The 10,028-nt window shown below is 42.5% G+C and overlaps 2 protein-coding genes across 3 annotated transcripts; one reads left to right on the top strand and one right to left on the bottom strand.

Annotated features, from left to right (window-relative positions):
• Positions 1 to 472: 472 nt before the first annotated feature.
• On the bottom strand, positions 473 to 7,159 carry abhd8a (abhydrolase domain containing 8a). Its single transcript, XM_035635331.2, has 5 exons — positions 6,708 to 7,159; positions 3,472 to 4,298; positions 3,194 to 3,364; positions 2,831 to 3,047; positions 473 to 2,712 (listed from the first exon to the last, which is right to left on the bottom strand). The coding sequence occupies exons 2-5, from the start codon at positions 4,287 to 4,289 to the stop codon at positions 2,500 to 2,502; spliced, it is 1,419 nt and encodes a 472-aa protein (XP_035491224.1). The 5' UTR covers positions 4,290 to 4,298; positions 6,708 to 7,159; the 3' UTR covers positions 473 to 2,499.
• Positions 7,160 to 8,504: 1,345 nt separating this feature from the next.
• mrpl34 (mitochondrial ribosomal protein L34) lies at positions 8,505 to 9,854 on the top strand. Of its 2 annotated transcripts, none has more exons than XM_035635565.2 (2): positions 8,505 to 8,660; positions 9,237 to 9,854. In XM_035635565.2, exons 1-2 carry the CDS (start codon positions 8,605 to 8,607, stop codon positions 9,556 to 9,558), a joined length of 378 nt encoding a protein of 125 aa, XP_035491458.1. In that variant the 5' UTR covers positions 8,505 to 8,604; the 3' UTR covers positions 9,559 to 9,854. The 2 variants fall into 2 exon arrangements, with proteins under 2 accessions (XP_035491458.1, XP_035491459.1); XM_035635566.2 differs by having other exon boundaries at positions 9,240 to 9,854.
• Positions 9,855 to 10,028: the final 174 nt, after the last annotated feature.

Consider the following 10,028-nt stretch of genomic DNA (forward strand, 5'->3'; position numbering starts at 1 on the left):
TATATATTCTGCTGTTTAGATTGATATATTAGTAATGTTTCAACTCAATTACATTTTAAATATTTAATTTTAGTTAAATAACTAAATATTGGACTACAGGACAAACAATGTCTACATGGATTTATTTGGGATTCAATTAATCAGATGGTTTGAGGATAGGCAAAGAAATATTTTTTTATGATTTAAGAAAGATAATCTGATAATAGTGATGTGGCTGTATCCTGCATCTAGCATTCAGATGTATGCTTCCTTGCTCGTCCTTGTGTGGCACATCAAAATAAATAAATAATCTAGTCCAACTACTTACTCTCCAAAGCTGCCTGTATGTTTGTGTCTGTTTGTGTTTAGTGTAAAATGCATTAGAGCTATTTTCAAAATTTTAATTTGTAATGAAATTATTGTAATACTGTTACATCCAACACTCACTGTTACTCACCGTATTACTGCAAACAAACACACAGAAACAACTGTGGACTGTGAACATCTGTTTTATTTCATGCCAGGAATGGCACATTCATACACTGAACCCAACTGTTTTCATAGGATATATAATGTCATATGCATCTTTACTCAGGTAGTGCATATAATATGATTCCCATGAATAAATGCAACGATAACACACTTTGTTAACGACAAAAGATATAGCACATATGAGCACTGACAATTTGTATATGCACACTTTTAGCATAAGAGGAAGTACATGTGCACCCTGTAGTCCATACAGTTTTACTGACCTATTACACCAAAGGAAACATACAGTACATTGCATCAGCAGCACTTGTTGGTTTTTGGAAAGAGAATATGTAGGTTTTAGAGGTGTCAGTGCCAGGTCAGTCGATTTCCATTTTAATTCTCTCTATTTATCCCATTTGCATAAGACCAGTCATGTTGCATCAGTAGTCCGTCAAAATGCATATTTAACAACCAGCGTGGTGAAAATGCCCCTCTTTTTAAGGGGAATTTCTCCTTTGGATGATTCATATTTGATTTTTAGCATTGGACACCAGTTTCAAATCCACCATTTTACACCTTCTGCCACTCAAAACAGTGTTAACGATCCAGGCAACAGATAAGCACTGTTGGGGAGCATAATCAACTGTGCTTTTACTCGCACATTACTGTCCCACTATGAGACAAAGCAACATCCACGAATGAATGTCTTTCAGTGAGCATCATGTTCAGCTTATTCCTTCAGTCTGACACCGTCAGATAAATAGGGTGAACTACACACACTTGGTTTGCATTTTTCAGCTAAGAGACACAGCAGCTTAAAGCGGTCAATACAACCAGTTTGTTATGGCAGTAGCTGTTATTTCAGGATATAAATAATACTCACACGTTAAGAGGAACACTCATTTGATTAGAGAGGAGTGCACTGGGAATTTTTTCCAAGATGAGAATAAACTGCAACTGTCTGATACAAACCTCATACCTCTTCATATTCTGAACTCATGCAGGGCCCCTGCGCTTTGTTAGGATAGGATAGTTTTGACGAAATGGCTTCTATATTAACGGCGGAGAATCATATGGCATCCATGTTTGTTAACATGTTTTTCTCATTGGATACTTAATTTACATGCAACTATGACTTCATGAATTGATTACATTGTGCTTAGCATAGCCACACATACCTTTTTGGATTCAGAATTTACATAATAGTTCAACAAAAATAAAAATAAAGTGATGTAATTTGGAAAAAGATGGGCCAATTTCCCCGACAAAAGCTGTTTGTGTGAGTTTGATGGTGGAGACTGCACAGTAAAGGAACATGGTAAATAGGTTTGCAGGTGAACACTGAATTGTTGCTCCCTGTAATTTATGTGTGAATGTGATGCAATTATGAATTACATTTTGAATGTACATCCACATTCATGTTTTCCATCCATTTCCTTTCAGCATCTATTTGATATTAAATGATTATAACAACAGCTACATTTTATTGTAAGCCCTCCTTCTGGCATTTGCAATTCCTCCATCCAATACATTCGCCAGGTTCTCACTGGAAGCAGATGTAAGATGGGCCCAATGATAAGTTAACAACCATTTCATAATGGCAGAACAGAAGCTCTGTTCAGTACAGAATATTTGAGATAAAGGTGAGGAAATTCAGACACTCTTTCATGGATTTGATGCCTTTTGCATCTTGTAGTAATCAGTTCTTAACCAGAAACATTTCCTAACACAAATCACAAATTTACATAGTCTCCATGTGTTGTGTCGTTTTGCAAACATAACGGGATGGAGCACAGACTCGTATCAAAAAGCGAAGCAGAAACAGTCTGTGTATTTGCATCTGTTCATCTCCTCTTTAAGTTTGTTCCATCGTTCTCTAGTTGGCACCAAGCCCCAAGTCCTGCTTTATCTTGAAGCACCAGTGGCCGCCCGCATCCTTAAGATGTGGCCCTGTATTTAACAGCTCTCTGCCTGGGAACAGCCTTAAGAACACATGCCAAAAAAGGCCCTCTGCTTGGTTCTGTGATAAGACAGACTCCTTGTCGGTTATTTATCCACAGGCTTATTGATTTTCAGTGTGTGGCAAGTGTCACTGACAGCCACTGTCTTCTCCGCGTCTGTCGTGCTGCTGTCTTTTCTGGACATGTCAGGCTCCCATAGGAAGAACTCGTGGAGGAGAGTGTTGACCGTGTCAGGACACTCCATCATGACCATGTGACTGCCTTCCTCAATGACTTTTAGGAAGGCAAACAGGAGGATCTGCAAAATTAAATGTAGAACATTACAATGAGTAACACTACAGCAGTAATGTGACATTTTGTATTGAGACTTAAATAAAGTCTCAATACTTTATCAGCATGAAGAAAATGCACAATACCTCTGCCATGCGCTGGTCCTCATCCATGGGCACAAACTTGTCACACATGCCATGAACCAGAAGGATGGGAACTGTGAGCTCAGCATGGTAGACCTCATCCCCCTCAGGCCAGTACTGACCACTCATCATGGCTCGCAGGACAAACGGAGACACATTGAAGGCGTTGCCCTGCTTCAGCAGTTGCTTTTCTTTTGTGCCCTGACGGGCAAATCCCGCTCTGTGAGAGAGAAAGGGAGGTGTTTTCTGTGTCAAATGATTTGAAATCCACAAGCAAATCACTTTTTGTCTGCAATAAGAGAAGTTGATGTGGTGTGTCAGTGTCTTTAGTGTCAGTTTTTGGCACAACACCAATGCAGCTCTTACTTGAGGAAGCTCCAGGCCAGACAGGGTGACAGACAGTGAAGGACGCAAGATGGCAGCTGGAATATGGAGCAGAGGCTGGGCTCCAGAGCTGTGGGTCCTCCTCCATTGATCATCACCACCTTATGGACTAAATCAGGATATTCATGGGCCAGGAAGGTACAAAATGACACTCTGGAAGAGATATCAAAAGATGGAAAGAACATGTTAATAGCATGTTGTAAAATCTACTACTTCCAGTGGATAATGATTCAAAAAGTGTCTTTTTACAAAAGACTCACCCATATGAGTGGCCAATGAGAATGTTGCGTTTACGAGCATATCTCTTAAAGATGGCGCGTAGGTCCTCTGCCAGGGCATAAAAGGTGTAAGCTGCTGCAATCTGTGGGGCAGTGCTGGCTCCATGCCCCGCCAGATCCGGTGCGATGACCTCGTAGCCCAGCCGAGAGAAGAAGTCCAGCTGGCTGCCCCAAATGTCCAGCGAGCCTCCTACGCCATGCACAAAGAACAGCGCTACGTCTGAGTGCGTGCCTTTGCAGCTCGAGATCACCCTCTTCGAGTCAATAGACACTGTGCGCTTGGGCTTGCGGCGGCGACGGCGGGGAGGTGGTGCAGGTTTCTGTTCCCCGGGTGGCGGAGGAACTGGAGGAGGAACAGGTTTGGGTTCCGGAGAGGAGGCAATTTCTTTATAGTCAGCCAGCTCCACCTCCACAGTGCTACAGGGCTCCAGATCACCATCCTGACACTGCAGGATCTCAGAGTGCAAAACGTCACCCAGATTCTCGATCACCAGCTGACCGTTGCGGTAAACAGTGATCTTCCGCTTACAGTGGACACTGCTGCCTGTACTGCTTTCCTGAGCCCCAGGAGTGCTCTCATCATCGCGGTCACCATCCGCCTTCTCTTTGCCTGCAACTTGGTCTTCTGTCACTAAGGGTTGACGCCCAGGGACAATGTGCCGCACTCGCAGGACTCTCCCAGGTTTCACCTCAACAAACTCAAATCCATCAGAGGGTTCTGACGACTCCAGGGGCAAGACCAGACTGGCAGCCTTCCCGGTCAGGCAGCAGAGAATCCCTTCAGTGATGCTGGTCAGCATGGCGCTCCCCTGCATAAACAACCATAACAACCCGGAGATTAAAAAAAGCAGATCATCACTCAGATGCTTAATTCGACATAGAACACAAAGCAGTTAATGAATGGAAAGAATGGAAAAAAAGACTATGCATGATAATATGGGTGGTTATGTGACGCTTGCTGTGATTAGCATTTCCCTCATCATGTTTTTCTCTCGTTTCCAAGCAAGAGCATTATATAAAGGGTGTAGTTTTGCAGTGTTTGCAAAATGTCAACAGCTCAACAGGGAGAAAGTGAGTCTGAGCTGGATTCCTATCAGACTGGACCCAAGCTGTTACCTAGCAACGCAAGTTACAATGAAACCATCGTCCTTATCCTTTCATCAGACCACGCTGAAAAGAAACGCACCGACAACATAGATGAGTTTAACAGGTTGCAGACCACCATGCAAATTTCCAAATACCACAGTCAGTGTATGTGCAGCTCCAACATCATCTGAAAGAGCTCCACCAACACACTCACCTGGGCGACAAAGCAGCTTAACATTCAGAGATTCCACATTCAGAAACAGACGGCACGCCTCACCCCTATGTAAGGGAAGTCTTTGCATGCCGACCTAGACATTTGCTATTAATAACCACTACTTTTCACATGGTCAGAATCAGGATATACATAAATAGAAAACACCAGTCATATGGCAGGAACGTGCACATGCCAGTTTACATGTCCCCTCGCTGTACGACAGGAGTTTTCCAGGCTATCACAGTTTCCTGTGGAGATGAGACTATAACAGCATTTGTTTTCCTGCTTACTGTAGGTCCTGTTTCTGGATTCTGTCATGTTGCGCAACTGAAACATCATTAGTTCTAAATTTTAAGATGCATATACACAGGCTTGTTATCTCTCAGAAACAGAGTGGGAAGAGTCACAGACTGAGGCTTTAATGTTTCCTGCTTAAAGAAACTGTGAAGCAGGGCTCAGTGTGCACTTCTTTGCCTTCATGTGTGCATGTGTCTGTGTGCACGTGTTGTTGATGGCAGGATTGTCTGAAGGTCAGTGCAACCAGGGCTATCCTGTTACATCCTGGCGCTGGATGAACGTTAGCTGACTGCCCTGACTTTCCGCAAAATATCAACTTGGAGCTTTGACACAAGAAGCGAACAGACACTCCAAACTCTAGCCGGCCTCAGCTGTCAGTCTGCAATACTGCTGCAATCCTTGTCTTATACTCAAAAGGAATATGTAATGGGGAAAGTCATTATGTCAGATCAGCTACAAGCAGAGCCCAATGAATATATATATAAATATAGGTTGTTCTTTTGGTCAATATATATTGCTTAAATAATATGTACGATATGAGAACTTTTTTAACGAACATATGGCAGAAATCAATGCTTAGAGTGATTTAGAAACAATGTCGTCATTGTTCGTCCAGCAAGAAGCATGTTAGTACAGATGATCTCCACTACAAATTGACCATCAACCTGTAGAGTAAGAATACTGGCTGATGCATCCATTTCTGAATTGTTTACTCCCTAAAATTGGCATCAACATTGGCCCCAACAATCCAGTATCATTTGGGCTACAGCTACAAGTGGTACATGATGAGATGTGGTCCTTTTAAACAGTGTTTATCTCCATGGCATAGAGATTATACCACTTCACCTCATCAACAGAGCAGTGACCTCGAAGCTCTGTCAAGTAAATCAGGGATTTTCCTCCTGACCTACTGTCCCTCACTGCCACCAACCAAAATTTCAATCTGGCCTCTGAAATCCTCGAACTCTAAAGTCAAACAGGCTGAAGGTTACTCAGCCGTGTTCCCTTTCGCCTGCACTGCAGAATATCTAGGTTGATGTGTCTGTAAACTCCTACACTAACACACATTTGGTACACTGCGTGCTGCTCCAGTTCCAACGCGCCACTTTACGCACAGTACAGTAGGGCGCAGTGTGACATGATACCTGCACATTCAATATTTGCATGAATGAGACAATTATTACCCACTTTCTTTTTTAAAAAAAAGCCCCAATGCACCAATGTCCTCAACGGCTTTGCTGTTTGGATGAACCCGTGACCCCAAAACATGAAGCAATACCAAGCTGCAGATTTCAATTTTTGACATAAATCATTAAGTATCATATTTCACAACAATGAAAACACATTGCGAAGAATTGTTTTACAGCTGTCATTGGCTCACAGCGTATATTTGACCAACCAAAGTACGTAGCCGTATTTTTCGCCATGTTATATTTGCAAAGAGCATGTTATTGATAGATTTTACATTTGATAATCGCTGATTGATCGTTTGTTTTTGCGCTGTCACGGGACAAATGTACGTAAGTAACGGTGCCGCTGTGTGTTGATGCTGATGACAAGATGCTGCACAACACACATCAGCTGCTTCGACAACATTATGCAATACGAATCGATTCCTTACCTGCAGATTTGCTGATGATAGAGGCGATTGGAAATGTGCACAAAACGATTAAAGTCAACGGCCGACGGAACCGAAGTGAGAAAAACGTTGCATTTGGTGCAACAATTTGTCTACGCCGGAGATGCTGCAAAACAGTGGGAGCTCCTTATTGGCCTCAATGGACTGCTATCACTGCACACGGAGGGGCTTGCATTGGTGGCAACGCGTGCTTCCATCAAAACGTGCCAAAAGCATTTCGACAAGATACCCATTACGATTTGGGGGGGAAAGAAAAAACGGTGATGTTGTTCTCCCTAAGAGTCCACTGCGCATCCAGACCGGGCCCTACCCAGCTCCGCTGTCCTTGTATCCGCAGCAGACACAGTGCTCTTCGGGCACTTTGGCTCCTGAGTGGCAGTTGGGGAGGGCGAATAGAGGAACTGTCTGCACCGAGAGGAGGCCAATGGCAGAAGCCTGTTTCCCTGTTGCTAAGGCTGACAGGAAAGCAAACGGCGCGCGTGCGTTTTGTGCGCGTACGTGCAGCCAGAGAGAGAGAGAGAGAAAAGAGAGAGAGAGGCAGTGTTGATAAACTGATTGTCCAGCTATCTTTTCTAATTCAGGCTGACACATGACCATGATCAGGTCTCAGTGTGTGTGGTGCCATTTCAAATTGTGAATCTGAGTTCAAATCATCAGAGCTGCGTAAACGTGCAGGTGACACACGAAAACCTCACTGCGGGGATGGATGACTTTACAGTTTCAACCTATCGGATTAGGATGTGCAATCTTCCTCTGTTACCCTTGAACTCACATCCACTGTCTGGTACTATACTGGTGCCTGCCACTGAGAGCTGAGTGGGTGATGGAGGTGGAGCTTGTGAGCCAACAGTTGTGTACTTTCTGTGATTGTCTGGCAGCCAGTGCAAATTCCAATTATTCTTTGTGTTTATGCCCACAGGTACTGATGGTGTTTTCATAAAATAATTGAAAGGTCAATTAGGTCACTTGACATGTCAGGATTGCATCTATTCATATTTGTATCATCAGAACACAAATGACAACCCTCATATAGAAACTCATACAGGATGCAAACCTTGAATTGTACTGTAACTGGATGAATACTTTTATGTTTGTATGACCTTAGCCTTGAATGAAAATAACATTACACTTTCTCACACATCATTTTCTCATTTTCCTCCTCAATATAGAATTAATATGTATCAGTACAAATGACTTACATCAACCTGCACTCAGCGAATGTCTCTTAACATGCTCATTGTGTAAATACTCAAATTGAACACAATATATCCAGACAAACACTTTCAAACACATGTGAGGGTGGGACTTTCCAGCAGAGAGGATGGTGTTGATACATATAATTTATGCATATTATATAGTTTATACATATAATATAATTAGTTTGCTGTCACTCATTTGTTATCAAATCATTTTTTGACAAATGTTAGCATTAATTATGTAGAGGTCTCAATTGACCCTACACTTAAAATTGAAGAAAAGCTATAAATCTATTAAATTTCTTTTGAACCCTGGGTAAGACCTCTCAGGCAGAGCTTCCTTTAAGACTGCATAAATTCCTCAGTGCAGACTTTGTCTACTATCTTCCGTCCAACAAACACTATCCTCAAACCCTGACCCATTTGTGAAGACCACCGTCCTTACCAAAAGACCATGTTATTGGACTATCATGGTGCTCGTGGTCGGTACCACCGCCTTAGAGACAACACTCAGGGATCAAGTGAAGCAGCGAGAGTCAGCATGAAGCAGCGAGTCAGCATGAAGCATCTCAATTGGCTCTGTAGTCTGAGCCAATCGCTGTGCTTCATATTCATAAGGTGGCTAGCAGATCGGTGACATTCACTGGACTCATGTCGGTGACAACCGTTTAAACACTCTCAAAATGAACACGTTACTTTCGTCTTTTTCACGACTGCGTGGAATGACCCGTGTCAGCAGGTAACAAGATTCTGCGTGTGTCTGTGTGAGAGACAAACGGCGAAGACGACAGTGTTTGTTCACCATGCTAACGATGGCTAACTAGCTTTAGCAGTACGTTAGTAGCGTGGCTAGTTGATCGTGCAGGTGAGGTGATGTGATGCTGATATCACCTCGACATATGTTGTATTTAAATGGTCCTCCAATTTTGTATGTACTTATTGTGGGTTTTTGAATTAACATTTACTTTTACACACGCAACGTGTCATAAATGCGTATAATCTTGCTCCTATGACTGTAAATATAAATGTCAGGATGCTGCGACGTTGAAGAAACAGTTGAAATGTGTGTTCAGTTTGAACACATCTCATTATGTTGATAGTGGAGAGCGAGTCATTGGCTCTTTAGTACCATATATTTACTACAATATTTAGTGTAATTGCAGCAGTATTACAGTAAGATAACATAAACTTCCCACGCCAGGGAAGTTCACTAGTTACAACAGCAATAAAGTCCAAAAGAGGTAGAAAAAAGAATAGGCAATGAATAGTATGAAATAAAATTTCTGTTGATGTATAATTAACTGTGTTTTTTCAGCAGCATCCCTGCAGGAAACTTTGCAACCACGGGCCCCGCTCACCTCAGATTGTTCAGCAGCTGGATTGCGCCCAGAGCCACTGCAGCACCGCTGGTTTCCAGATGTGGCCCACTGTCTTCACAAGCTGAGGGTTCCGGAGTGTTCCAACAGCTCCCGTGCCAATACCAGCAGGTGCGGACACGGAAGAGAGGCACAGAGTATCAACCCAAGAACATCAAGCGTAAAAGGACCCACGGATGGATCAAGAGGATCAGCTCCCGAGGAGGCATTGAAGTGATTCTACGGCGAATGTTGAAGGGACGGAAATCTCTCTCGCACTGAAGGATCCTGTTGGAAAACCAGTTAAGACTTTAAAGAAATGGACCTTGGTTCTGAAATGCTTGAGGTGCTCTTGAAAAAGGAAAAAAGTTGTGTTTTGAATCAATTGCTGATACTCGGTCTGGGTTGAGTTTGGCCTAATGGTATGGCCCACTACATTCATAATAGGCGGGAGTGTTAATACTTAATATCTCTGTAAAGTTATGGTCATAATCTTTAAATGTAAGCAGATTTTGCTTGTGATATAATTTGGTTAAAAGGCAAAAATGTGTCCTTAATAAAATCATATTGTAAAATCAGTCATCTTAGTTTTTTAATGAAAAAAAAAAATTCTGGTTGACTTGGATTAATAAAAAAAAACCATGAATTTGTAATTGGGGAAAAATGTGCCTCCCCGTGAGAGTTTGTATTTAAGGGCCTTGTTCGTTGTTGCTTCGAGAGACAGAGTGTCGACTTTTCAAAAATGGCTGCCA

Source organism: Scophthalmus maximus, chromosome 5 (genome assembly GCF_022379125.1).
Source record: "Scophthalmus maximus strain ysfricsl-2021 chromosome 5, ASM2237912v1, whole genome shotgun sequence".
Classification (NCBI taxonomy): domain Eukaryota; kingdom Metazoa; phylum Chordata; class Actinopteri; order Pleuronectiformes; family Scophthalmidae; genus Scophthalmus; species Scophthalmus maximus.

Excerpts from the sequence above, each read along its gene's own strand:
- mrpl34 (XM_035635565.2), top strand. The coding sequence starts at position 8,605 with ATGAACACGTTACTTTCGTCTTTTTCACGACTGCGTGGAATGACCCGT. Across the intron at positions 8,661-9,236 it reads GGAATGACCCGTGTCAGCAG|CAGCATCCCTGCAGGAAACT; the intron begins GTAACAAGATTC and ends GTGTTTTTTCAG.
- abhd8a (XM_035635331.2), bottom strand. The coding sequence starts at position 4,289 with ATGCTGACCAGCATCACTGAAGGGATTCTCTGCTGCCTGACCGGGAAG. Across the intron at positions 3,365-3,471 it reads CTCATTGGCCACTCATATGG|AGTGTCATTTTGTACCTTCC; the intron begins GTGAGTCTTTTG and ends TATCTCTTCCAG. Across the intron at positions 3,048-3,193 it reads CTGGCCTGGAGCTTCCTCAA|AGCGGGATTTGCCCGTCAGG; the intron begins GTAAGAGCTGCA and ends TCTCTCTCACAG.